Raw genomic sequence first — 11,708 nt, forward strand, 5'->3', positions numbered from 1 at the left:
TCCATGGGTGTGGTTCAGCAGGCAAAGTTTAAGAAAAGAAGTAGTGGAACTGTTTCCTTCTGGCCCACCCCTGCTCCCCACAAAACCCATCACCACACCCCCTCCCACGCGCAATACAAACCCCCAAACAATCATGTTCAGTATACTGACGTGTAAGTTTCCACTTCTTCCTTAACTTTTATTTTAAAATTAAACCATTCCGGAACTGTTGCTTTTTAAATTAAAAGTGTAGTAGTCATTGTTTTTTTTTTTAAAAAAAATAAAAAAAGAGGAGCTCCGCTCCCAATCACTTTGACCACTGCTGTAGCGACTGCATGCGTGGGTCGAGTTTCAGACACACACAAAATAAGTGTTGTTTCTGGTGACCAATGCTTGGGTGCAGTTAAAGGTAAACACTACCAGACTGCCGGCACAAACCCAACAATGGCATAGAGGGGGGATCCCAAGCCTCCGCCAAAGCGGTGGTGAGGCACTTCCACAGGTGCTGGAAGGGGGCCCCCTCGCCCTCAGACATCAAAAAGAAATGGTTTCTTTTCTTAGTGACACTGCTTCGTGCGGAAATAATTTCTTTATGAAGCAGAGTGACAGAAACTTTCTTTTTGGAGCCCTAGGATCGTCTCTCTGTGGCAGGCAGGCCTTGCTGGAGCGGGACTCGGACTCTGCACAGGGCTGGTCCAGTTGTACTTCCTCTGCAGTTTTCTCTTAAGAAAAGTACTAGATGCTTGCCAGTGGGGTTTCCCTGGGGTTAACGTTTCCATCGGAACTCTGCCCGCCTTCCCTAAAAACCGGTAAGGGGCCATGCTTTTCAGATGGTGAGGTTCTTTGCGATCTGCCTTATTTTTACATGTTCATATTTAACCCACCAAAAAACATTTATTTTAGTTATATATATTTGCATGCCTTTGTGAAACACAAACGGGTACCTTTTCACACCTTCCCTTTTTGTGTTTTTTAGTCGTGAAAGTACATTTTCAAAATCCACAGGCCATTTTTTTGCCGTCTGCCGAATTACATTCTGGTATTTGTAGTCTTGCATTCAAGGTGGGGGGAATAATGCTGCAATAGTTAACTTTTTACCGATAATGTTTGTATAAGGATTTATATATTTGTGTGAGTGCTTTGATTTGTGCACTTTGCAAGTTATCTTTATAAAACAAGAGTATTGTTGAAAGACAAACGTGGGGGTCAAAGTGGAAAGGAAGAGGGGCAAGTGAGTCATGAATATGTGCCCACCATGTGGCAGGAGAGGTTACAGTCTTGGAGACTGGAGAGGTTATTTTCCATGGTATTGGCTCTGTGCTGATTTTCAGGGAACAAGTCGAGGATACGTGTGGCCAGGGTCCACCAACCTTTTTCAGAGGGCAGACGCAACCCCTGTTTGGTGAGGCCAGCATTAAAAAAGTATGCCTGCTCAAGTGTTCGGCTACTAAGATTTCACCCCAGATTGCCATGTTTTCAATGCAGATGCTTACCCACAAGACCACATCAAAGTTTAATTAAAGCACAGGTCTCTTGGTTGGGATTCTGTATTCCTTGGAATATTTCATAATTTGTTGGGTTTAAAAGGTGGGCTCCTTTTATACTTTGCCAGCATATTTATTGCAAATTCTCCTCTCCAGGTTGATTACTTGACACTGTTTATTACACCTATCCCTTCTCTTCCTCGTCCCAGTACTTGTGTATGAGGCACATTGCCTCATGCACAAATACTGGGACATGGTAGAGGGACATGGAGGTAATGCCTGGCTTACTTACCTGTAATCTTTATTACTCCTAGACCCACTCTTCCTTGTCCAAGTACTTACGTGGCAAGGTGCCGCATACATAAGCTCTGGGACGAGGAAGAGGGACGTGGAACTAATTCTGAGTCGAGGAACTGATTTTGTAGGTTGGGTCGGGGGTGCGAGGGAGAGGGTATGTGTGGGGAGTGGGGTGGGAAGTGGGCTGTGCCCTAAATCGCAATGGTCATCCATGTCTAGGATAAGGAGGCACCATATGTGTTAGTGGCTTGACCTGCCTTTTGGTGCAGCCAATCTAATCCTTACTTTGGCTTGACCTTTTTTTTTTAACTGGGTATCTCTGCTAAAGCGTTCCTGCTAAGTGTAATTACCTGGCTAGACTGGCATTTGGGTGCTGCCAGTCTAGGTATGTCTTAATGTGGCAAGTCATGCTTTACTGTAATATGTTATTACGTGTCTAGACTGGTCTTACATTGTGCAGCCAGTTGGACATGTTTTCATTGTGGCATGGCATTTTTAATAGCAAAGCATTATATTAAAACAACAATGTTCCTGTGCACTGTTGGTGACGTGCATGTATTGAATTTTTGGATTGGTGTTACCCTACAAAACAATTGCATATGCTCTGGCTTTTTCGTCAGTTTCTCAGAAAATGTGCTGTATAATGCGTTAAAACACATATTGATTTCTTTCTCCTAGTGCAGTGTGCGGCATGCCCCTGCAGCAGCATGAATGTGTATTGTGTAAGTGTGTAGTCTAGGCCGGCTCAGAGTGTGGCACAACTTGTTATTTGTTTGAGGTGGGGGGGGGGTCAGGCATGGCTCGCACCAGGGCCCCCACATTTTGTGCTATGGCAAACACCACGTGAGCAAAGTATGTAGAAAACACAGAAGTGAAGTTTGAGGGCAGAGTACAATTACAGGCAGACACATGAGTGCAGGCACACGCCAATAGGGAAAAGTTACGGGGACGAAGCCTGCTGTTACAACCACACTCAAGAACCAAATTAGTGCAGTTATAGGAAGACGCCCAAGGTGTAAAGGCAGACGCCATCTACGTTTTATTGCAGGCAAATCCCTCATGGCTACAGTTGCAGATAGACTCCATGGGGCAGATTGTCAAAACGTTTGCGCAAGTGATGAGATGTGCTAGTGTGCCAAACAAAGTTGACTCTATTCTCAAAGGGCATCTGAATGTGCGCATCACACACAGATACACTCATTCAGATGCTTTTTACCAACCCTCCGTGCATGAGCCCAAGATAGGCAGTGTATCTGCACATTTCAGTGCACATGTCAAATTCAGAAACAATTGAAATGCGCAAAAATGAAAAATATTCCCATGCGCCTGTTTGGACGAGGTGCAGGGTAACGTTCAATGCCTGGCAAGGTCCATCCTGGCCCTGTCATGCATTATTTCCAGTGGAGCAGCAGCAGCCTAAACCACTGCGGTTGAACTTGCACGTCTATCCCCCAAACAGGAATGGAAGTGTTTGTCATTTTTTTTTTTGCATTTCACAGTGAGGGTCCTTTAAGGGCCCATCTATGAGAAATGCACTCCTAGCACCCATGTGGGCACTGGGACCCTGTCATACATTAGAAATGGGAGCACACATCCAGCACTAATGTATGGTGCTGCCCAGCACATCATTTGTGCAGCTCGCTAGCCCCATTGAAATGAGCAGGCCCATCTTTATGAATAAGCAGATCTGCACATTTCTGAATATTAGTGCAAATAAAAAGTGCATCCTGTGTACTTTATTTGTACTGGTTTTTAAGAATCTGCCTCTGAGTGCAATTACGGGTACGCCACCACATGGGTCCAGGCAATTTACATAGCGGAACAGACAGCTATTTTATGGTATGTAGTTAAACGCTCGGACCTTCTACAGGCCTGAAACCACGATAGTACCGTTACACGTACACTCCAAATTAGTGCAGATACAGCATGAGTGTGGCTAGAGACACACTCACAATGGGACAACTTCTCAAAAACATGTGCAAATAAAAGAAGCCCAGAGGATATATTTTTTTATTTGCATTCGTTTGCGAGTTGGGCAGGTCACCTGATTCACAAAGGTGACTTGCGAATTTCAGTTGGGCTGGGAAGCCGCCTCGCATACATTTAGTTGTAGGGGCGCGTTCCGGGTCCCGACAAGAATGTATGACAGTGTGGTGCTGGGCGCGCATTTCACAGGGATGGCCTTTGAACAGCCTTACCCGTGGAATGCCTAAATAATGACAAAGCAATTCTCTCGCTCTGAGGGATACACTTGCAAGTTCAACAGCTGCGGTCCGTGCCACTGTTGCTCCACTTAGAAATTAATGTATGATAGGGTCTGGATTGTCATTCATTGCCCATTGCCCTGATGTTTTGCGCATTTGAAAGCAAATCTCGATTCTGCAGTCCGCATGCGTATTGAAATTGGCAGAACCCTTTCTCTTGTGATAATCCACAAAAAGTTGGTAAAGTGCATCTGCTGTGCGTTCAGATGCACTTTGAGAATGGGGCTCAACTTTTTATGGCGCACTTGATGCGAAACCCTAGCGAATTTCACCACTTGCGCCAACATTTTTTGGGAGAATCTGCCCCAACGAGTGTAGTTTCCGGTGCACAATGCGGGAGTGCAGTTAGGAGACAATGCATCACAAGAATGGGGTTTGAGATAGACACCACAAGAGGGCCATTGAGGCAGAGACCCAGTGAGTACAGTCACGGGTGCACGTGCGTTGAGGTCTGAGTCAAAATGGAGGGATACGCGAATTACATGCATCTGCAGGCAGACACCACCTCGAAGCAGTTAAAGTAAGGCACTGCGTGAGTGCAGTTGCAGGCGGGCACCACAGGCAGTTACTATATGAGCGCAATTATTGACGGGCACTGTAGGCCTGGGGGGACGCCAAGCAATGCATCCCGCTGACGCCTGCTCTGAGGTCAGCAGGGGCTACTGCGGGCGGTCCATATTAATGCGAATTATGGACTAGGTGCACGGTCTCTTCATAGGGCGTAAGGGTTTGTTGGAGCCAAAAGCTCAGGCTGCCCCGGTGCATTTCATACACGAGGGGGTACGCGGAGAGTCTGGTGCAATGAAATAATAACTGTATAATGGATGTGCTTATTTTCTGAACGTTGCCTCATGAATTTCGTAAATTGCATGAGTAAGCAAAATAGACAAAGGGCAATTTGAAAATCACATAGTACTATTTATCTTAACTCAAATTTGAATGGAGAAATTGGAATAGAAAACGTGTTTACATTTACAAGAAAGCGGACAAGGAGGCACCGAGCTACTGAGTGAGGGCTAGTATTACACTATTGGCGTTTCATGTGGAAGTTCCGCCGCAGTGGTTTCCACCGGAGACTGGGCCTTAATGCTGCCCAGAGGCGTTGCTAGTGGGGGATCTGGGGGAAGTGAGGGGGCTTTAGCCGCGGGTCTTTTGTGTGGAGCCCCGGATAGCTCAGGGACTACAACCAAACGGCTATAGATAGCCCCGGATCCCAGCAGCCCCGACATTAGCATAGCCCAGGATCTTTTCCAGACCTTGCAACACCCCTGATGCCGCGGTCTGCAATCACGCATGGGACTCGAGCGTTAAATGGCGATGTTTCGCGTTTTACTCTTGTTATAGTTAGTTTGGCGTGCGCCACCATGCCACGTTGAAAAAAGGAGCGTCGGTCGGCTTTTTGAAAAAACGCTGCCTCATCGGACCATATAACATTTCTTTAGTTGTCGAGGGCCGAAGGCGCCGCAGGTTTTCAAGATATCTGCACACGGTCAATTTGCATACAGTGAACCTAGTGCATAATCGGTGGCTATCGTGAAAACCTGGCGTGACCGTCGTGGCGCGGAACCGAACCCAACCCAAGAAACCGGGGACAGTCGCGATGCGGTTTGTGTAAACGAGATATTGACCCTGATTTACTAGGCGTTTTTCAATGGGTGTTAGCAATTGAAAAGCGCTTTTGTGAATCAGGTTTATTTTGGGGTATACTGCTATCGAAATAAAGAAAATAACTTGCGCCGTGCATTATAAGGCTGTCCCTTCTACATTCCAATCCATGGGGCGGCAATTGAATAATTAGACCTCAGTCTTTGAAGAGTCCGTGCTGGCACCAGAATGGCATCACAGACCTATAATATGACACGATTGATGGATTCGTGTATGCTGGAAAGCTCGGGGAGCAGCTGCTCGCTCGCTCGCTCGCTGCTGAGACCTGTGTGCAATCGGCATAGAAGGCTCACATCTCCACCCTTCTAAGACCGCTGCAGTGACCAGCATTACAGTGGGTTCCAACCTGGTATTTACGGCTTCGAAACTGCGAAAACGCTGCCAGTGCGCACGCTATATAAAAGACAAGTAATAATCTATTAAAGCTCCGGCTTGCTATTTTTTCAACGTGTATATAATACTATTCCATAATCATGTTTGTCATTTTATCGAACATATTCTCGTTTATTAATGAAAAGCTAAAATTGCAAGTAGCACTTTTGCGTGCTTATTTTATCACTGGTTAAGGCTTTGTGGGAGCGCCGCAGTGTCCTATATTGTGCTGAATTAACCCCCTCTTCTCGCCCCTTTTATTAAAATCTTAAAATTGCGAAGATAGTCCAGCCCCTGGCTCTTAAGCCTGGCTCCGTTGCCACCTCTGAAGCTTTTGCAGGCTTTTTTTTTTTAAGCAAACTCATGTAGTACTCGATGAGTAAATGTGGTTATTTCCTCTGTAACGCACACTGTGGGTTATTTCTTAACTCACGCAGATACGCACCCACGTAAACATTAGTTCAGACTCCCCATGCTGCCAACCTGCAACGCCATCCTTTGCCACGACCTACCAGACCGTTAGAAGTTAGATAGCGCAGTGGGTAGTGTTCAGCCTGTAGGACCTGGAGTCGGACCGTGCAATGGCAGCTCTGCTCTTCATGCTTCTGAGATCGTTCAATGCCGTAACATCGGTTCGCCATCACACTTGACTGCTAGGAGTTCAGGAGATCTAGCTTTTGCGCTGCATAAACATGTAATATTAGGACCGACAATTTGGAGGGCCATTTAAGAGAACTTTAAAAGCTTCAGACCATTTTATTTTACAAATAAATACAGGCAGAATTCTGATTATCCTTCGTATTTAAACGTAAAAATCAATAACAATGGCACATGGCCTTAATTAGTATGTATACTTCAAACGGGCTTGGCTAGTAGTCTGGCTCACAGACTGTGTGTTGTGTAAGGTCTTATGATTCATTTGGTGTGACAACGGCATTAGATTTTTTTTTTAAATTTAAGGTTGTAAAACCGATGCATTGGTGACAATAATCACAATGTCTAAATCTGCAGGCGCCGACAATGCGTATACTTCCACAAAAATGCACAGCACTGATACCTGAACTGGCCTAGCATACAGTGGAGTGGCAGGGGAAGCTCGCCCGGAGACTGGTCGAAATTGACAGTGACGGGCAGGCACTCATGAAGCGACGGGCCGAAATTGACACGGTGACAGGCAGGAACTCGCAGGTTGACAGGAAAGCATTCATATAAACTGCGGGACATATTAGTTTCCCACTTACAAATAGTTTCTGCAAGGTAAGGTTGCAACCTACGGGAAGGTCCTTGGACATTGAACTATATGTGTGTGGGGGGGGGGGGGAGCGGGAAAACCAGTACTATTCTAGAGGTGAAATAAAAGAGAATTTTAATCAAGGAGCACCAGTGGATCTCCAAAACCACACTGCCATCGACTGGATCCGGTAGAAGGCACGTGTAACGGATGATAATATGTGTAGTAGATGAGAACATGTGTACTGGATGAGAACATGTCTACCTGGGCAGTGACAGGCGACCAAGATAGAGCAAGACAGGCTTGCACGCGCACATTCACGGTCGCAAGCACAGAGTTCCCTCTACCTTGGCAGCTACCTGTATCCCATGCGTGCAGTGGCCAACTCCAGCAGACTCGCTTTGTCGCCAACCCGTAATGACAGGTACACGTACAGTCGCCATGACAGGTACACGTACAGTCGCCACTTCACCTAAAAACCTCAGTGTGTGGGGACGGGGGGGTGGGCGGTGTGGTGCAAAGAGTTATGGCGCCCCAAGCAGAGTGTCCATCAACCCTTACAATTAGTCCTTATGTATTTGTTTAGGGCCAAAATGGTAACTCCTGCTTCCCACCTCCCAGTGGCACACTAGGCAGCCTTGCATTGTCTTTTTGCAGCACTGACCCATCCTGTACAATGATAGGCCCACGTGGCCGGAAACCAGGAGACAGTGGCACGGCCGTCTCTTGATGCCCCGCCTTTTGCAAAGTTCCTCCATGCCTTGCACACTACTGCGCTTTCAGGCCTGCCTCCCATAGTCACCGTGCGTCCGAAAGTTTAATGCGCACATGCGCCCCATCTCAGGGCCCAGACCCGGAGCACGCGGCAGCACACCAGTACTAAAGACGTGAAGCTAATTCGATTGCACCAAAGCCCAGACTACCTAAGCTCAAAAGCCCCTCAAATTGCCTGCAACTCATCACACTATAGAGCTCGGGAGCTTGGGTAGCACAGCCCTGGAACGGTGTTGTGTTCATGAAGGGAAGATCTGCAAACCCCAGAAAATGGACGCATGCACCGGGGCCCCTCTCACCGTTGCAAACAATTCCGCAGACTCAGCCACATAGACATGTATTGCCACCTCCGACCGCACCCCATACTCTGAGAGCATGTCTTACTACCCCCATAGCCCAAACCATGTGCAAATGGACAGACTACTACTACTACTCCTATGTGCACATGTGCTGGGGACATTACACTCTAGACACGCGGTCTTCAAAAAGGGGGGCAGCACGTGGGGGGGCAGCACATTCTTTAAAAAGGGGTGAAGATGACTGTTATTAATATGAAATGTACAAAGATTTTCTACTGCTTATTTTCTATCAAAAGCAGTCATCTTAATCCATGTTTAAAGAGCCTGGGGCCCACCCATGCATCCTTTGGGCCTTATATTGGTGTCAACCCCTAGGGGGTCGACAACTGCTCTAGACCTCACGAGTCTAGACCCCAGCTTCCAAGAAGAGGCCCAGACATATCCGACATGCGCACAAAGCCTCAGAATGGCCCAGGCACAGCTGCTTAAGGTCCTTCACCTCAGGCCCCCGAGCATTACCAGGACTCGCACATGCGCAGATCCTCAAGTACGCACAGACAAGGCCCCAGGTCCCGGGCGCCTTACCTGCCCTGCTTCGTGATGATCATCTCCGTTTGGTGCTTGTGGAACTTGGCCCAGAGCGGGTAGTTGTTGAGCACCACTTGCAGCTTTCCCACACTCTGGTACCCTGGCATGGGGTAGAGCACTCCACGTGGGAATCCATGCTGTCCCCCACCAGAGTAAGAGCTCTCAGTAGCCACAGGGTAGAGTTCACTGGCACCTGGTGCATACAGTTCAGTGGTGGGCACCGAGTAGCCGTTGGTTCCTGTGGCCTGTGGTCGCACTGGACTGTACGAGTACCCGTTGAGCGGCATCGGGCTGAGGAAGCGTCCCTGGCTGCCCACCCCGAATCCAGGCTGCCCTGTGTAAGCAAAGTTGAGGGCACAGGAGTCTGGTGAGCCTGGCTCAGGGCAGTACAGCCTATCAGCGAGGCCAAGCTTCACCTCGGGCAAGTCCTTCACCAGCACCTCGGGCTCCTTGGCAAGTTCCTTGGCAAAGCCCTGAGACTCTGCGCCCAGCATAGTGGTGGCACTGCTGGCTCCAAAGCCTTGGTCCAGGGCGCCCATGGGCGACGGGCACAGAAGTAGGCTAAGGGCTACTACAGTATGGGGCGCTGCTGCCACAGGGAGGCACTGTGGTACCAGGTGTGTGGGGGTACTCACAGGTATGGGGGAGTCCCTTTGTGGATACAAGGACTGCTGGTTTCACTGGGTGGGAGCATCAGTACTAATGCCCTGGCATTTCCTAGTAGGCTTCAGCTGGCCTATGTATGGGGTCGTGCGTTGGTAGAACTGAAGGGTACCAGGGGTATGGGTGTGTGGATACGATTTCATGTACTGAATGAAAGAGCATTGGGGCACTGGCAGCTACACAGGGCCCTGGGCTAGCTGAGGGATTCGACTGGGACATTGAGGGGTACCATGGGCACTGGAGTGCTGAGGTGAACAGATGCCATTGGCTCACTGAAGGTTCTTGGACGTTGAGGAGTGTGAGGGCACGGGGTCCTGTCTGGCACTTAGGATACTTTGGTGGGGTGAGCAGTGGGATTACTTAGTTGAACTGAGAGAGCTGGAGGGACCTGGGGGGCACAGTACAGTAGTCTTGAGTGCACAATGCACAGAAGGGGCTCTGGAGCCACAGGGAAGGTGGAATCCTGAGGTCGCTGGGGCTCAGGAGCACTGGAGATGCTGAGGGCACTGGGATCTCTAGGATGCCCGAGGCTGGTGACACTGGAGGTTCTGCTGAGTAATGGGGTCTCTAGGAGTACAGAGGTACTGGTGGGGACGGCGGTCTCTGGGAATACTGAAGGCTCTGTTGGGTACAGAGGTCTCTGAGAGTACTGAGGTTCTGGTGAGTACTAGGGTCTCCGAGTGTACTGACGTACTGGCAACACTGCAAGTTTTGATGGCTGCTCGGATTTCTGAGTATAGGGTCCCTCGCGACTTCTGGGCACCTCTAGTAAGTTCCTGTGGTGACCTATAGCGCTGTCAGGCGTGTGTGTGGGGCGGGGTTTGTTGGGGAGGTGGCAAGAGGTCACTTGGATGTGCCCGCAGCAATGGGGGGTCTTTGTGCAAAGTGGGCTCTAGAGCGAGTGAATCCCCGAGGGTTCGCGAATGAATGCACGAGTTGGTGAGGTAATGAATGAGCGAGCCAGTGAGTTGGCTATTGAGAGTGAGTGAGTTAAAGTGAGTGAGATCATTTGTATCGGTCGCACTGCAAATTATGCCGCCTGAGATAGTTGGCTGCGATGTCTTTTGGACGTTTTACTCTACTCGGTGACCCTGCCTATCTCCTCTCACTGGAAGGGTCGTAGTTGCCTTCGGTGCAAGCTCTCCAGTGGGCCCGCTCACACCTGCTCCATGCTCTGGGACCCCCGAGGTCTCCGTTTCCTCTGGTGCCCGGTATACAAGCTATTTCCCGTACACCTGGCAAAGTTCACGGACCCCTGGAGACGCTGTAGGGTCCACGGCACTACTGTCGGTTCCTCTCCCTGCCCCCGAGACTGCCACTTGTATCCAGGGCACAAAGCGGGGAATCGGTGCTTCTGCTTCTCTACCCTGGAGCGTCTCTGGAGGCAGCCCCCCCCCCCGCCTCTCTCTCCTTGGCTCTTGGAGTATCACAAGTCCTTTTGGTGCTCCGTGCCTCCGTTATCCTCGTCCCTCTTGCAGGGTCGGCCCCCTGGAGATTCGCGGGTCCCCGCTTTCTCTTGGTAGAGTCTCGTGGGTGCCGGCTCCTTTGTTGTTGTGTGGGGTCCCTTGGTGTCTCGTTCAGGCGAGCCCAATGCTCCGGTGCCGGGTCGCTTCGCTGCTGCAACTTGCACTTGTCCCACAGCATGACAGATGCACTGACACTCCGGCATAGAACCGTGGCTCCAACGCACCTCATTGGACGTCTCATCCAGTGGGCATGGCCAAGATTACCATGTTCCAGATCCCGCGACACGCCCCAAATGAGGACTAGGGCCGCCCACCTCGCCGATTTAAGGGCTTCAGAGGGGATCACGCTGTCCAGCAGTACCTGCTCCAGTAGTGAAGGCAAGAGACCTAAGACGGCAGCCCTACTCGGCACCCTCCTCCCTGCTACACGTGAGCGGGTCGCCAGACTCGCGTGCTAACCAAGAATAGGGGTCCGTGCACGGGTCTGTGACACACCACTGTAGTAGGGTGACCAGATTTAAAAAGTAAAAAACCACGACAGGGCAACTAACATAAAAGTAGGACTAAATCTTGAAAGTGGCTGTCAAGGCACTACACTTCAGTAGCGTTTGGAGGAGAGGGGTTTA

General features: G+C 49.5%; 1 protein-coding gene across 1 annotated transcript in view; it reads right to left on the reverse strand.

Moving 5' to 3' along the window:
- The window catches only part of TBX21 (T-box transcription factor 21), a 216,151-nt gene extending 204,877 nt beyond the window's left edge, over positions 1-11,274 (reverse strand). Inside the window, exon 1 of the mRNA XM_069634655.1 lies at positions 8,951-11,274. Coding sequence (XP_069490756.1) covers positions 8,951-9,492 — 542 coding nt within the window. The 5' untranslated portion in view covers positions 9,493-11,274. The remainder of the gene's footprint in view (positions 1-8,950) is intronic.
- Between the last annotated feature and the right edge of the window lie 434 nt (positions 11,275-11,708).

This window comes from Ambystoma mexicanum, chromosome 13 (genome assembly GCF_040938575.1).
Source record: "Ambystoma mexicanum isolate Mex_15411 chromosome 13, UKY_AmexF1_1, whole genome shotgun sequence".
Taxonomy (NCBI): domain Eukaryota; kingdom Metazoa; phylum Chordata; class Amphibia; order Caudata; family Ambystomatidae; genus Ambystoma; species Ambystoma mexicanum.